The sequence below is a fragment of the Pan paniscus genome, chromosome 13 (assembly GCF_029289425.2).
Source record: "Pan paniscus chromosome 13, NHGRI_mPanPan1-v2.0_pri, whole genome shotgun sequence".
Taxonomy (NCBI): domain Eukaryota; kingdom Metazoa; phylum Chordata; class Mammalia; order Primates; family Hominidae; genus Pan; species Pan paniscus.
The window spans coordinates 39,905,024-39,921,945 of record NC_073262.2 but is presented as its reverse complement, the minus strand read 5'-3'; the positions used below and the strand labels follow the sequence as shown (position 1 = coordinate 39,921,945).

Sequence of the window (16,922 nt, the reverse complement as noted above, 5' to 3'; positions counted from 1 at the left end):
TTTTAAACGTACAATTAAATTATTACTATAGTCACCCTGTTGTGCTATCAATACTAGGTCTTACTCTTTCTTTTCCTTTTTTTTTCTTTTTGTTCTCTCATTGGGTTGATTATTCATTCTTTCTAGCTATTTTTTTTTGTACCCATTAACCATCCCCCTTCCTCCCTACTCCCCACTACCCTTATTAATACTTTCTAAAGCGTTTTCTATCTCCTGGCAAAAGTTGGGTGCCCTACCTCAGACTATCCTGGTTGTCAATGGCGGATGGGTTCACTCAGCTCCTAGGCTGTTGTCAATTTCACTGCTTAATCTTCTCTGTATTTCAAAAATTCTACCATTATCTGGCAAATTCCTCCTCCTTCCTATCAAATCACAAAGGGGGATTTATTCTTCCTAGAACATACAAAAATACAAAAAAGTATTTTTTAAAGCAAAATTTAAAAAATCACCTATAACCTGACAACCAAAGAGCAAACACTGTTAACACAGGAATCATATTTTCTTTGTGTTTCTCCTAAGTATTTAAAAATATAGTTGCATCACATAATTTTTGTATCTGGCTTCTTCACGTAAGTGTAAATTCATAAGCAATTTACTAAGTAAGTGTCATTTTAATTTTAATGGAATTTAAAATTTCTTTCCTTCAACAAATATCAGAGGGTCATAATAGTACTTCTTTTTTTTTTTGAGATGGAGTCTTGCTCTGTCGCCCAGGCTGGAGTGCAGTGGTGCGACCTCAGCTCAATGCAACCTCCACCTCCCGGGTTCAAGAGATTCTCCTGTCTCAGCCTCTCGAGTAGCTGAGACTACAGGCACCCGCCACCACGCCCGCCTTATTTTTGTATTTTTAGTAGAGACGAGGTTTCACCATGCTGGCCAGGCTGGTCTCAAACTTCTGACCTCGTGATCTGCCTGCCTCGGCCTCCCAAAGTGCTGGGATTACAGGCGTGAGCCACCACGCTCAGCCAATAGTACTTCTTTAATAAGCCCCGTTAGTCTTACAATGTAACTCCCATGATGCTTAGTAGGTAATTTAAAATTCTTCACTGTTACACATAGTATTATTAAATATTTGCAACTAATACCCCAATTTTGCATTATTTCTTTAGAGTACATCCCTAGATATGGAATTATTGATCCAAATACTATGAAAAAGTTGTTTTTTTGTACACACATTGCCTTAAAAGTAAAGTTTATCCCTATTTATAATCCACCAGCAGTGCATGAATGTGCTATATCATATCTTCTCCCTTATCATCATTCCTTTTCATTTAATTAATTATTATTGTTTTCCCTTCTTTTCACAGGTGTTTATATGATTATTGTTATTATTTTGAGGCAGTGTCTCACTCTGGCACACAGGCTGGAATGCAGTGGCACTATCATGGCTCACTGCAGCCTTGAACTCCTGGGCTCAGGTGATCCTCCCACCTCAGCCTCCTGAGTAGCTGAAACTATAAGTATGTACCACCATGCCCTGCCCCTTTTCATTTTATTTTTTATTTTTTGAGACAGAGTCTTGCTCTGTTGCCCAGGCTGGAGTGCTGTGGTGCAATCTCGGCTCACTGCAAACTCCACCTTCCAGGTTCAAGCGATTCTCCTGCCTTAGCCTCCCAAGTAGCTGGGGTTACAGGTGCCCACCACCATGCCTGGCTAATTTTTTTTTTTTTTTTTTGTATTTTTAGTAGAGATGGCGTTTCAATATGTTTACCAGGCTGGTCTCGATCTCCTGATCTCAAGTAATCCACCTCCCTCTGCCTCCCAAAGAGCTGGGATTACAGGCACCTGCCACCACGTCTGGCCGACTTTTCATTTTATTATATTTAATGTAATAGATGGAATTGGTCTTCTTATTATTGTTTGAATGTTCATACTTTGATTAATAGAAAAGTTGGAGATAGTTTTAGATGCTTATGGGTCATTTGAATTTTTCTTTTTTAGTATTATATATAGTTTTTGTGTAGATCCTTAGTCTAGAACACTCTAAGAGACCTCAAAACACATTTCTACCATTTCATTTAATTACAGTGATTCAGTGAAATTTTTATGCTAAGCTTTGAGAAAACAGCAGCCTTCATTTGGAAGTGTTAGTCATACAGCAGGTTCTCACATCAAGTTTCCATGTTGATTACTGGGCTGTGGTCAATCTCAGCTACTCAGTTCATTTGTCAGTTGGTCCTGTAGGAAAAGTTGGAAGCCGGCAGTGTGGTCATACCCACCTACAAAATCCATAATGATGACTAGCATTTACATATATAGTACCAGACACTGTTCTATATGCGTTACACATATTAACCCATTTATCTCGGAGGTTGCAAATTTTTTTGTGTGAAAAATCAGACCTTGGCAATGACCTTGAGCAGTGGGATATAAATAACCCCCACAAGCTCACCGTCCCAATAATGGAACACTAAGCATAAATGGGTTAACTAATTTAATCCTCACAACTCTAAAGTTAGGATCTATTATCTTCATTTTGTACCTGAGGCCCAGAAAAGTTAAGTAGCTTACACGAGGTCACACAGCTAGCCAGTGGCAGAGCCAGAATTTACACCCAGGCTGTGAAATCTGGGTCCAGAGGTTGTGACCACTCAGTGATCTTGTTAGCATGAAAAGTTTGAAACAATGAATTTCAACAAGAACCAGAAAAAAAAAGAATTAATGAGCAAAATAAAGGGAAAGGATACTCAAACCTAATTGATAAGTTTTGCATAGAAAAAATAATAATAAAAGATGTGTGATCCCTATAAGTACCTGACAAAAATTTATACCCTGGAACAAACTGAAAAACCATAAGTATCACAATCAAAAAGGATGTAGGGAGTAAGATCTACTTCGAAGGTGATGACGGAAGTGAAGACTCAAACAGAAACAGCTCAGAATTTTCTAACTTATTTTATAAATCTAACCAGCAATGACTTTAAGATGTGCTTGGGTGCCACAAGGAGGAGAATTGAAATAGTGTCATCTAGGAGTGAGTAAAAGAGAGAAAACATCAGAATAGCAAGTCCCAAACATAGATGGATTTCATAAACCATTGACAACACCACGGGAGCTGATAGATGGATAAGAAATAGAGCATCGCATTCTAGCCTGCAGACAACAGCATACCAAACATACAGAATGTAAAGGCACGATGGAAATCAGACGTAATTAAATTTTTTTATTTTTATATTTTAGAGACATGGGAGCTCACTCTGTCGCCGAGGCTGGAATGCAGCAGCACAATTATAGTTCACTGCAGCCTCAAACTCCTGTGTTCAAGTGGTTCTCCCACCTCAGCCTCCAGGAAGTAACTGGAACTACAGAGGCACGCCACCATAACCAGCTAATTTTTTAATTTTTTTTGTAGAGATAAAGTCTTATTATGTTGCCCAGGGGTGTCTCGAATGCCTGGACTCAAGGGATCTTCCCACTTCAGCCTCCCCAAGTGCCGAGATCACAGGCATGAGCCACCATATCCAGCCTATGATAAAATTTTGAAAGAAGATTCTCCTCAGATGAAAAAAGATGACTGGGCGAGTCTATAACAAGCCTCTCTGGAGCTGTCCTACATGCAAGGCAGCTGCTTATATTTGTAAACTATAAAAACCTATTTCAGACAACCAAAAAGAAAACAAAGCTTTCATTTAAAGAAAAGAGTGAAAGGGATTTAAACCCCAGTTAAACCACTAGGGAAGGAAAGGCAAATATAATACTGAAAAAGTCCATTTCTCCCTCAAAAAGGAGTTTAAACTTTATTTCGGCTACAATAAGAAAAAACACCTAATGAAAGGTTTTTTTAAAAAGTTTTGCCAGGCGCGGTGGCTCACGCCTGTAATCCCAGCACTTTTGGAGGCCAAGGCGGGTGGATCACGAGGTCAGGAGATCGAGACCATCCTGGCTAACACGGAGAAAACCCGTCTCTACTAAAAATACAAAAAATTAGCCAGGCGTAGTGGCGGGCCCCTGTAGTCCCAGCTACTCGGGAAGCTGAGGCAGGAGAATGGCGTGAACCCGGAAGGCGGAGCTTGCAGTGAGCCGAGATTGCCCCACGGCACTCCAGCCTGGGCGACAGAGTGAGACTCTGTCTCAAAAAAAAAAAAAAAAAAAAAAAAGTTTTAAAGTTGCCTCAAAAAATGTACTGATCAGGCACGGTGGCTCACACCTGTAATCCCTGCACTTTAGGAGACAGAAGTGGGAGAATCTCTTGAGACTAAGAGTTTGATGTTGTTTGTTTGTTTGTTTGTTTTTTAGAAACAGACTCTCCCTCTGTCATCCTGGCTGGAGTGCAGTGGTGTGATCATAGCTCACTGTAACTTTGAAGTCCTGGGCTTGAATGATCCTGTTGCCTCAGCCTCCCAAGTAGTTGGTTCTACAGGTGCATGCCACCACACCTGGCTGAGGCCAGGAGTTTGAGACCAGCCTGGGCAACATAGTGAGACCCCATCTCTACAAAAATGTTTTTAAACATTTATTTCAATGTATTAATGTGAAGTGATATAGTTAGTCCTTTTAAAAAGAAAATTGCTTAAATAGACCATAAAAATAAAAAGTATGTTTTTGTTTATCAATATCTTATGCATGACACTCACCTTAAAGATTTGTCTCTAGGTATTTTATTTTGATTACTATATAATATTAGTAACCAAACACAGTGCAGCCTTCAATATTGTGACAAAATGTAGCAAATTTCTCAGTCTCAGCACTGTTGACATTCAAGACCAGATAATTCTTGGCTGTGGGGGCTGTCGTGTGTCTGATAGGATGTTTAGGAGCGTCCCTGGCTTGTACCCACAAGATGCCAGTTGCATTCTCCCCTAGTGATGATACCAGAAATGTCTGCAAACATTGTCAAATGACCCCCTAGGGTGGGAGGGGTGGGAGGTGGGCGCTGGGAATCACTCCCTTTTTGGGAACCAGGGTACTAAATTCCACTTCGGTAGGAAGCAGACTAAACTACTTAGAAAATTTATAAATGCACAAAGCTAAAATATTCAAATAGGATTTAAAAAGGAATGTTTCCATGGTAGCTCATCCCATCCCATGTCCCAGAGAAGTCTTGATTTAACTGTTTATTTTTAATTTTCACTTAATTTTTATCAAAATTAAACTGCACATATAAAAAAAATCAAATAATGGTAAAAGACTTATACCGAGAAAAACAGTCACCGTTTTCCTCAGAGGCAACCACTTCCAAACTTTTAGCTGTTTCTTTTGGTATTTTCTTCCGTATTTCTGCATAGTTATCATGCTGTCTCTTGATTCATCAAAGTGAGGCATCATCTATTGACTTATTACGGCAGTTAATAATTTAATGTTCTTATGCCCTGCCTCCATCCTCCCAATACATTTACCTTCTTTGCTGTTAAATCAATAGTCAATGGCTAATTTTGATTATGAGGATATTGTACTATGTAGTAGTACAATTGTAATATAGTATGATTATGCTTTCTTTCTTGTATAACTGTTTTATTTTCCAGAACAAACCCCCAAACCCTTGTTTGTTTGTTTGAATAGACTTTATTTTTAGGGACATTTTAAGTTCACAGAGAAATTAAGAGGAAGGTATAGGCCGGGCACAGTGGCTCCCGCCTGTAATTCTAACACTTTGGGAGGCCAAGGTGGATGGATCACCTAAGGTCAAGGGTTTGAGACCAGCCTGGCCAACATGGTGAAACCCTGTCTCTACTAAAAATACAAAAATTAGCCAGACATGGTGGTGCATGCCTGTAACCCCAGCTACTCAGGAAGCTGAGGCAGAAGAATCACTTGAACCCAGGAGGTGAAGGTTGCAGTGAGCCAAGATCGAGCTCCAGCCTGGGCGACAGAGTAAGAGTCCGTCCCAAAAAAAAAAAAAAAGAAGAAGAAGAAGAACAAGGTATAGGGATTTCCCATATACCCCCTGCTCCCACACATGCACAGCCTCACCCATTATTAACATCGCCCTCCAGAGTGGTACATTTGTTACAGTTGTCTGTAGTTAACATTAAGGTTTACTCCTGGTGTTGTACATTCTATGGGTTTGAACAAATGTATAATGGCCTGTATCCACCATTATAGAATCATACAGAGTAGTTTCAGTGCCCTAAAAATCTTCTTTGCTCTGCCTATTCATCCTTCCTTCCCCTCATCCCTTGGTTTTTTAATTTCTAGTTGGTTTATTTTATTTACTTTCTTATGTCCTTTTATTTAAAGCCTAAATCTTCCCAACCTACAATGGTCTTGCCACTTGGTGAAATTTATCACACAACAATATCTGTTCTGTTTCCCTCCTCTGTCCTGCTCCCTGCCCCCACCCCAATCCCCCAATCATCTGAGCTCTTTGTTTTCTAGAGTTGCTAACTAGCTGAAGTCCTGGGACCTGCCTTCTTCATTATACCAATGATTCCCTCTTCTCTCTTGATCCTCTGAGTCACAGATCCTATTTTTTCCTCTTTCTTTATTTACTTTTTCAATTTAATAGAGCACTTAGTAGCTTCCTTAAAAGGTATATCAGAAGTAATATGTTTGAGATTTCTGTGTCTGAAAAATGTCTTTATTCAACTCTAATGCTTAACTGAGAGTTTGTTTGGGCATAGAATCCTAGTTTGAAAACCACATTCATTCGGGCCAGTGGTTCACATCTGTAATCCCAGCACTTTGGGAATCTGAGGTGGGCAGATCACTTCAGGCCAGGAGTTCGAGATCAGGCTGGGTGACATGGTGAAACCCCATCTCTACAAAAAAATGCAAAAATTAGCGGAGCCTGGTGGAGCACGCCTGTAATCCCAGCTACTTAGGAGGCTGAGGTGGGAGGTTTGCTGGAGAACGGAAGGCGGAGGTTGCAGTAAGCTGTGATCATGCCACTGACCACTGCACCCCAGCCTAGGTGACAGGGTGAGACCCTGTCTCCAAAAAAGAAGAAAAGAAAAAAAAAAGGCATGTTGTCCAGGCTGGTCTCAAACTCCCATCTCAGCCTCCTGAGTAGCTGGGACCACAGGTACAGGTATCCACAGCCATGCCTGGCTGAAAACCATATTCTTTTTTGTGTGTGTCAGATATTTGAAGACATTCCCTACTCCACCCCTTTTCCATTACTTTTGATTTTAGTATAGCATACATTCAGAAAAGTTCACTTACCATATGTGTATAGATTAATTTTAATAAACCAAATACATTTGTGTATCCAGGACCCAGATCAAATAAAAGAACACTACCAATATCCCCAAAGAACACTCTCATGCAAGTGCTATTCTGAATTCTAACACCATAGATTAGCTTTGTTATTCCTCCTTTTGTTTTTTGTATAAATAGACCCATACAGGATTTAATTTTTTATGTCTGGTTTCTTTTGCTCAACAGTGTATTTGTGAGATTCATCTGTATTTTTGCATGTAATTTTAGATCATTCACTCTCATTCTCATTTATGTGTAGTTTTACACTATGTGAATATACCACAATTTATGTATCCTTTCTATTCTTGATAGGCACTTGGGTATTTTCCATTTGGGGGCTATTATAATAGTGCTGCTATGATCATTGTAATATGTAGCTTACGGTAAACATATGATGCATTTCTGTTAGGTATGTATTTAGGAGCAGAATTGCTGGATTATGGAGTATGCATATATTTCTCTTTAACAGACACCAAAAGACAGCTTTCTAAATTATTCTAACAGTTCATTCTCCCATCAGCAGTGCATGAAAGTTCTTGTTGCCCTACATCCTTGTCAACACTTGATATTTCCCAACTTGTAAAATTGTAATCATTCTGTGGATGTGCAGTGTTATCACATTGTTGTTTAAAATTACATTTATCTAATGACTAAAAGCTGAGCATCTTTTAATATATTTTGTTGGCCATTTAGACATCTTTTTTTTGCTAAGTGTCTGATCAAGTTTTTGCCCACTTTCTATTAGCCTATCTGTTCCTAATTTGTGGGAGTTTTTAAATTTTTTCTGAATGCAGGTCCTTTGTCAGATACATACATTTTAAGTATCTTTTCTCACCTTATGAGTTGCTTATTATTATCTTAATGATGTCTTTAGATAAAAAGAAATGCTTCATTTAAAATATAGCCCATTTAATTAACTTTTCTTTTATGGCAAGCATTTTTTGTGGTGTGTGTTCTGTTGTAAAAATTGTTGGCCGGGCACAGTGGCTCATGCCTGTAATTCCAGCACTTTGGGAGGCCGAGGTGGGTGGATCACGAGGTCAGGAGATCAAGACCATCCTGGCCAACATAGTGAAACCCCATCTCTACTAAAAATACAAAAATTAGCTGGGCATGGTGGTGCATGCCTATAATCCCAGCAACTCGGGAGGCGGAGGCAGGAGAATCCCTTGAACCAGGGAGTTGGAGGTTGCAGTGAGCCGAGATTGCGCCACAGCACTCTAGCCTGGCAACAGAGCGAGACTCCATCTCAAAAAAAAAAAAAAAAAAAAATTTGTTGCCAGCTCCAAGGTCACAAAGATTTTCTTACATTTTCTTTCAAAAGGGTTAGTGTGGTCAGGCAAAATGGCTCACATCTATAATTCCAGCACTTTGGGAGGATGAGGCAGGGACATTGTTTGAAGCCAGGAGTTCAAGAACACCCTGGGCAACAAAGCAAGACCCCATCTCTACCAAAAACAAATTGAAAAAAATTATCCGGGAATGGTGGCATGTGCCTGCAGTCCCAGCTACTCAGGAGACTGAAGCAGGAGTTTTGCTTGGGCTCAGGAATGCTAGGCTGCAGTGAGCTGTTCCAATCAATGTGGAATTGATTTTGTATATGGTGTGAGGTAGGGGTCAACATGCGTATTGTTTTGTATATGACTATCCATGCAACCCAGAACCATGTATTGAAAATTCTTTCCCCTATTTCACTGCAGCATGAACTTTGTCATAAATCAGGTAATGGATTTATCTATATTTCTAGCAATATCACACTGCCTTAATTGATTTCGCTTTATAATAGGATGTGATATCTAGTAGTGTAAATCTTCCTACTTTGTTCTTCTTCAATATTGCCCTCAGTATTCTTGGCCTTTTGCCTTTCTATATGAATTTAGAATCAGCTTGTTAATTTACACACACACACAAACCTGCTAGGTTTTGATTGGGACTGTGTTGAATCTACAAACGAATTTGGCAGAATTGACATCTTTATAAAAGTAAATTTTCCAATCCACTAACATGTTACATCATTCTATTTATTTAAGTCTTCTTAAAATTTTCAGCAATATTTTACTACTTTCAGTGTAGAGGTCTTTTATTGCTCCATATATTTGTAGCTCCATATATTTGTAGCTTACAATGGTATTTTTAAGACATCTGGTGCCATTCCAGTTTCCTATCCTTTATATTATCTCTCTCTCTTTCTTTGAAAACTTTTAGGATTCTCTTGCAGCCTCAGTGCTTTAAAAGTTCATAATACTTTAAGGTAATGTACTTAGTCACTGTCCTGCAATGATGGGTCTTGCAGTGATGGGTGCTTTAAACTTGAAAACTCATATCATTTGGTTCTGATAACATTTTTTTCTTTATTTTTCTCTCCTCCCTTTAAAACTATTTCTTCCCCTTCATTTCTTTGTGCTCCTGATGTCATCTGCATTCCTTGTTGTTTTGATGCTACTTTTCATATTGGAGGCTTTCCTCAAATACCTGGTAACCCTTGGCTATCTTGGCTCTTCATATTAAGGAAGAGACACTAAAAATATGACTAGAAGTTCTCTATGTATATTGCTATTTACCTGTTGGTGGGCTTCGCTGGGTTAATCTGGTGAAATGCTTGTGTTTCAGGGAACTTAAAAATGTCAGTATCGGTAGGTTTATTTTCTGGGGTTATTAAATCTCCAGAAGAGAATCTTCCAGTCTTTTGGCTTAGTAGTATAAACGGGCTGCTGGCCATATGGGAGCTAGGTGGGGAAGGAGGATGGGTGCAATCTCTCTGTCAATATTCAGACTTAAGCCTGCAGGTTGAGACCTGATTCCCATCTTTCACCTTGTATGTTGTTACTAAGTCCAGAATTCCTCCAGCTCAAATAATCCTCCACCAAATCTTCCTGCCTTCTGTGAGGGTGGGGAAGGAGTAGTGATGTAGTTACATAGAGTGGAAGTAGAATGTTGGGGATCTCTCTGCTCTTATATACATTTTCAACCAAACCCTCCTGTTTTTCAACCTCATGCGAACTCCCAACGTCTGCAGTACCTGGTGCCTCTAATTCCTGGGCTTTTCCATGGTTCTCTGCAGTACATCATCTTGATTCTCATTAATATCCTTTCTCTGGAAAATTAGGTTTTACCATTCTCCATGCTGCAAAATCATTTCTCACTTCTCTATCCACTTTCTGACATTTTATATTGTGACTTGGGTTTAGCAATGTATCCTACCATGTTTCAATAAATCTAAGATGTCCTTGATTAAAAGCTACAATGTTGTTTTATGTACCACTAAAAATGACAAAACAGTACCAATTTGACAGTGACAATTGTAAGATGTCTGACTTCAAAGAGGTTAAAATGCAAAGTACACATCTTAGAATTGATAGTAGTTTAGGCCAGGTACGGTGGCTCATGCCTGTAATCCCAGCACTCTGGGAGGCCGAGGCGGGCAGATAACCTCAGGTCGAGAGTTCAAGACCAGCCTGACCAACATAGAGAAACCCCGTCTCTACTAAAAATACAAAATTAGCCAGGCATGGTGGCCCATGCCTGTAATCCCAGCTACTCCGGAGGCTGAGTTAGGAGAATCACTTGAACCCGGGCAGCGGAGGTTGTCGTGAGCCGAGATCGAGCCATTCCACTCCAGCAGCCTTGGCAACAACAGCAAAAAAAAAAAAAAAAAAAAAAAAAAAAAGAATTGATAGTAGTTTAATTGAAGAAAGAAGCTCAACATATATATTTTTTTAAGGGATTGGGCCTCTCACTGTTGGCCAGGCTGGAGCGTAGTGGCATGGTCTTGGCTCACTGAGGCCTCAATTTCCTGGGCTCAAGCGATTATCCTGCCTCAGCCTCCTGAGTAGCTAGGACTACAGGTATACACCACCATGCCCAGCTAATTTTTAAAAGTTCTTGTAGAGACAGCTCTTGCTATGTTGTTCAAGCTGGTTTCAAACTCTTGCCCCCCCAAAGTGATCCTACTGTCTTGGCTTCCCAAAGTGCTGGGAGTACAGGCATAAGCCACTGCACCTGGACCAGATCTTTTTTCTTTTTCTTTTTCTTTCTTTCTTTTTTTACAAAGATGTGAAAGTAAATCAGTGGAGGAAGTATGGTCTTTTCAACAAATGATAGAGGAACAACAGGCAAAAATACGTACCTCGACCTAAACCTTGTACTTTGTAAAAATTAACTCAAATTCCACTGGGCGTGGCGGATCACACTTATAACCCCAACACTTTGGGAAACCAAGGCAGGCGGATCACCTGAGCTCAGGAATGCGAGACTAGCCTGGCCAACATGGTGAAACCCCATCTCTACTAAAAATACAAAAATTAGCCAGGCGTGGTGGTGGGCACCTTTAATCCCAGCTACTTAGGAGGCGGAGACGGGAAAATTGCTTGGGAGGCAGAGGTTGCAGTGAGCAGAGATCGTGCCACTGCACTCCAGCCTGGGTGACAGAAGTGAGACTCCATCTCAAAAAAAAAGAAAAAAAAAAGCTCTAATTGGATTATGAATCTAAATGTAAAATGTGAAACTATAAATCTTTTAGAAGAGAGCATAGGATAAAATTGTGTCCTGGGCTTCGGTGAACAATTCCTAGTCACAAAAATCATGATCCATAAAGAAAAAAATGGATGTTGTTTTTTATCAAAATTTAAAACTTCTTTTTAATAAAACATTAAAAGGATGAAAAAAAAGTCAAATTATTTTCTTGACTAGGAGAAAATATTTTATGAAGCATATACCTAGAATATATAAAGGCTTCTCTAAACCTATCAGTTAGAAAGCAAATAATCCAATTAGAAAATGGCAATGGTGGCTCATGCCTGTAATCCCACTACTTTGGGAGGCCGAGGCAGGAGGATTGCTTGAGGCTAGGAGTTCAAAAAATTTTTTAAATTAGCTGGGTGTGGTGGCATGTGCCTGCAGTCCCAGCTAGTCAGGAGGCTGAGGTAGGAGGATTGCTTGAGCCTGGGAGATTGAGTCTCCAGTGAGCCATGTTTATGCCAGGGCACTTCGGCCTGGGCAACAGAATGAGACCCAATCTCAAAATAAATAAAAAAATTTTTGGACTTTTTTTTTTTAACCAATAAAATATAGAGTAGTAGGATCTTTATTTGGGATATGTTAATTTTTACAAACATTCAAAAGGTACAAATGAGTACACAGTGCAAATTGCATCTCCAGTTCTCTCTCTGTAGGCAATCACTGTTGCCAGTTTGTTGTACATCTTGGGTCTCATTCCACGGTTTTCTATGGGCTGCAATGCTTGTTACTAATACTGTTACTGTACTATAGGGGACTTTTTGTAAAGTCATTCATCATAGACAGGATGATAACCAGGGCCACGAGGAGGCACCTCCTTTTTGGTACCCTGTGATGGGTTTGATATGATCAGATTAATGATCTCCTTTTCTTTTCCTTTTCTTTTTGAAATGGAGTTTCGCTCTTATTGCCCAGGCTGGAGTGCAATGGCACAATCTTGGCTCACCGCAACCTCTGCCTCCCTGGTTCAAGCGATCCTCCTGCCTCAGCCTCCTGAGTAGCTGGGATTACAGGTGCCCACCACCAAGCCTGGCTAATTTTTTGTATTTTTAGTAGAGATGGGCTTTCAGCCAGGTTGGTCTTGAACTCCTGACCTCAGGCGATCCACCTGCCTTGGCCTCCCAAAGTGCTGGGATTACTGGCATGAGCCACCGTGCCTGTCTCTTTCTTTTTTAAAAAATTGAGACAGGGTCTTGCTCTGTCACCCAGGCTAGAGTTCACTGGTGCAATCATAGCTCACTGAGGCCTGAAACTCCTGGGCTCAAGTGATTCTTCCACCTCAGCCTCCCAAGTAGCTGCGACTACAGGCGTGTGCCATCATGACCAGCTAATTTTTTTTTATTTTTAGTAGAGATGAGGTCTCTTTTTGTTACCCATGCCAGTCCAGAACTCCTGGCCTCAACAGATCTTCAGCCTCACAAACTGCTGGAATTACAGGTGTGATATGATTTGGCTCTGTGTTCTCCAGCAAATCTAATCTTGAATTGTAATCCCCACATGTCAAGGGAGGGACTTTGTAGAAGGTGATTGGATCATGGGGGCGGTTTCCCCCATACTGTTCTTGTGATAGTGGGGGAGTTCTCACAAGATCTGATGGTTTTAAAAGTGGCAGTTTCCCCTGCACTCTCTCTGTCTCTCCTACCACCTTGTGAAGATGTGCCTGCTTCCCCTTTGCCTCCCACCATGATTGTAAGTTTCCTGGGGCCTCCCCAGCCATGTGGAACTCTGAGTCAATTAAACCTCTTTTGTTTATAAATTACCCAGTCTCAGGTAGTATCTATAGCAGTGTGAAATGGACTAATACAAGGTGTGGACCACCGCGGCTAGCCTAGACTTCCTTTTCAATATTAATGTACATAAAAAGGAAGGTACATTTGATTATTTAGTATGGATTCAGCTGAAACAATCTTCTGTGGTACTGGAGACACATACACACACACACGCAGGCACGCTCACCCAGAGTAAAGAACTGAATATTTGTGTCCCACCAAAATTTATATGTTGAAATCTTAACTACCAATGTGATGGCAAGTAGGAGGTAGGGCCTTTGGGAGGTAGATTATGAAAGTAGAGTCCTCATGATGGGATTAGTGCCTCTTATAAAAGGGACCCCAGAGCACTAGCTAGCTCTCTGTCCATCAAGTGAGCATATGAGAGGTTGGCAATCTGCAGTCCAGAAGACAGCCCTCACCAGACTCAAACCTGCTGGCACCCTGATCTCAGACTTCCAGGACTGTAAGAAATAAATTTCTGTTTATAAGCTACCCAATCTATGGTACTTTGTTATAGCAGCCAGAACTGACTAAGACACACACACATACACACACACACACACACACGTGTACACACACATCTTATGCATGAGTCTCAGAGTTTACTAGCTAATTACTGCTCTGAGATTAAACTTTCAGAAGAGTGTCTTACCAAATATGCTTTTTCATGATTACACTTAAAAATAAAATTGTAATATATGAGTGTTATGAAGTATTCAAGCAACACATATAAAGTAGTAGATGGAGTAGGCTGTCCGTTGTTTCTTTAAAGGGAGGCTCTTACCTCACTTCTGCTGATGCTTTGCAAGATGATGTTTTGATTTTTGGTAACTGTCATCAAATCAGTTGGAGAAGAGTTTGTATCATGACAAATGTCAAGCAATGACTCAGCATGTCTTTCTATCAAAAGAAACATAATAGTATGTTTTGATAAGATTCATCTCCAGCAATTTCAAAAGAAGATCTAGCTCTATGTTCTAAAATCAGCTCCATTTTGTCAAAGATTTTCCTGAAATAGTGGTCTGGGATCCTGATGAAGCTTCAAGCACTAATTTTCACAAGAAGAGATGTGAAGACAAGAGTCCACGGAGTGGATGGCTTACTATTTTTTTTTAAGGCTTTGATGGTAACTGCTATTACATAAGGACAAAAAAATCAAACAGGTAGTTTGAGATTTTGAGCAAGTGAAATATTTTTTAGAGAGTTAGGATGAATCGATCATCCTATCTGATCTGAGCACCCACCAAATTTTAAGCTGTATGAGAAATTAAAACTTAACAAGAGTCAGATTTTAGTTCAGCTTAAATCTAGTCACCTCATACTTAATGTCTACATCGCCATTGCAAAACCCTCTGTAGGGTGCTGGGATGTGAGTAAGAACTTTTTAACCATTAAAGCCATCAGCAGTTCAAGGTTAGGGAATCCTCTTCTCCAGAGCTGCGCAGAGGAAGGACATCTGTCTTCCATGTTTCCTGAGGATGACCCATCATTACAGACTTCTACTGGTGGAAGATTAGGCGATGCTTCTTGGCCTCTTCCAACTAAACCCTGAAAAACTACCATGTATTTTTCAGGGTACTGAAGACTTAGTGCTGGCTCAATCGATACTGTATTTTCTTTCTCTGAATCTGCGCACTGCCCTGAAGCCCCTGAAGTTATTTCTTGGGGATTGAGGATAATTTCTGCACAATTTGGCTAACAACTGAAATCAAAGCAATACAGAGCCTTACAGACCATCCTATAATTTAAAAAATTTAGATCGCTCAAACTTTCTTCTTTAGTTTGTAGAAGGGAGTGAATCATGAAGTTAAATTAATAGCGATCAACAGTTATCACTTCAAATGTTTGTGATTAATGGTTTGTGGTAGGCAAAGTTGCTAAGTGAAACCCTAATGATAAGCTGGAAATCACATTTGCTCTATAGTTGCCCAGGACAAAGACACTCAGCTCCTCTGAACACACTTCCTATCTAGTGATTAAAGCCACATTAAATGGACAGAGTTCCTAACACCAAACAGCAGACTCCCAGTTTGTACCCTAGGGACATTGCTCTCATATGTATCCCCTCCTGCTATCCTGGCTTCTTCAAATAAGCATTGGCTTCTTTCAACAAAAACTCCCCCTCTTTCAGTGGCTCCTCCATTTATCTTGTAGTGGAAACAAAATTGAACAAGTGATCTATACCCAGACTTTCCATTTCTTCATCATATTTTCCTTCTTTACTCTCTGCAATCTATCTTCTGCCTACATCCTGCCATTGAAACCTCTCACATCCTTACCACATCTGCTTTGTAATCTCTTTTCCAATTTAACATTGTTTCCTGCTCCTTTCTTCCTGCAACTCTCTTCTGATTCTCCTCCTCCTCTCACTTCCTGAGTCCTGATGTCCCCACGGCTCCTCTCTATCTGCGGGTGCACCTCCTCGGCTCAGCCCTCTGCAATTTTCTCACTCTCATCAGTCCCTCAATGACCTCACCCACCATCATGTCCTCACAATCTCCTCTCTGTAGAGAACTCCCAAACTAACCTTTCAACCGGTCCTTTCCCACAAGCCCAGTCCTACAGAAACTTGCTACTTGAAAGTTCCAATGTACTCCCATTTTGTTGGTTGTATTTCCATCTCCTGCACTTTCCAGGCCTTAAAATGTAGTCATCTTTGACTCAAGTTTCTCAGCGGTTGTCTCTGTGTCTCCGCTGTCAACATCACATCTCGCAGTTCTGTGAATTGTTCTTTCACAATGTCTCCTAGACCCACCACTCCCAGCATCTCTTAGGCTCACTCTCACACCCCACCCAAGGACTCATTCCCTAGTTCTTACCACCATACATATGGGCACTTCTATAATTTCTTAATAGAGATCCCTGCCTTTTCCCTCAGATGTAGCCAACACGATAGGAACAGGTTAATATTCCTAAAACATGGCCTTCATCATTCTCTGGCTTAAAATTCTTTAGTGTCTGTTTTATTGAAAAAAAAAAGTGATGTCCTTCAGCCTGACATCTAAGGCTCTCCCCTCCATGGACCCAGTTTCTTTATGTATCTGACCTTCTGTTTCTCTTTTCCCTGACATGAACTTTCAGTTCTAGTTTCTTGTTTGCCCCTGGGATAAGCTATGCTCACTCCCAGCAAGGGGCCTCTGCTCCACAAAATCAAATTGCATCCTTTTTTCAAAGGTCAGATCAAGTCTCACCACTTTCATGAAACCTTCTTAGGTATAGCTTTGTCCTCTGCCCCCGAAGCTTCAAACAGAAAGCGAATCAAACAATAAAGTCAGGCAGCTTTCACAAAGTCACACGCTGCTCAGTGGCACACTTTTCATTATACTTCTTGCTGTGGCTGTTTCTTTGCCTTTGTTTGGACTCTTTTCCTACCTATATCAAACCTTCCCACTGTTATCCAGCCTTCAAGAACCACTATAAGTCCCTCTTCCCCTTTCAAGTTTACAGCAAGCTCTCTCTGACTTATGTGATGTGCCCCTGACCATGCTGTATATTTTC

The 16,922-nt window shown here is 40.4% G+C and overlaps 1 protein-coding gene across 3 annotated transcripts in view; it reads right to left on the bottom strand.

The window, feature by feature from the left end:
* The window catches only part of MAP3K19 (mitogen-activated protein kinase kinase kinase 19), an 88,675-nt gene that overhangs the window by 45,983 nt on the left and 25,770 nt on the right, over positions 1-16,922 (bottom strand). The window contains exons 1-2 of one of the 3 annotated variants that reach the window (XM_055108545.2): positions 15,952-16,059; positions 14,209-14,324 (exon numbers count right to left, since the gene is read on the bottom strand). In XM_055108545.2, the coding sequence (XP_054964520.1) occupies positions 14,209-14,324; positions 15,952-16,024 (189 nt within the window). In that variant the 5' untranslated portion in view covers positions 16,025-16,059. Of the gene's footprint in view, positions 1-14,208; positions 14,325-15,703; positions 15,909-15,951; positions 16,060-16,922 lie in introns of those variants that run through there. The other 2 variants (XM_055108544.2, XM_003822805.5) reach the window with 2 other exon arrangements.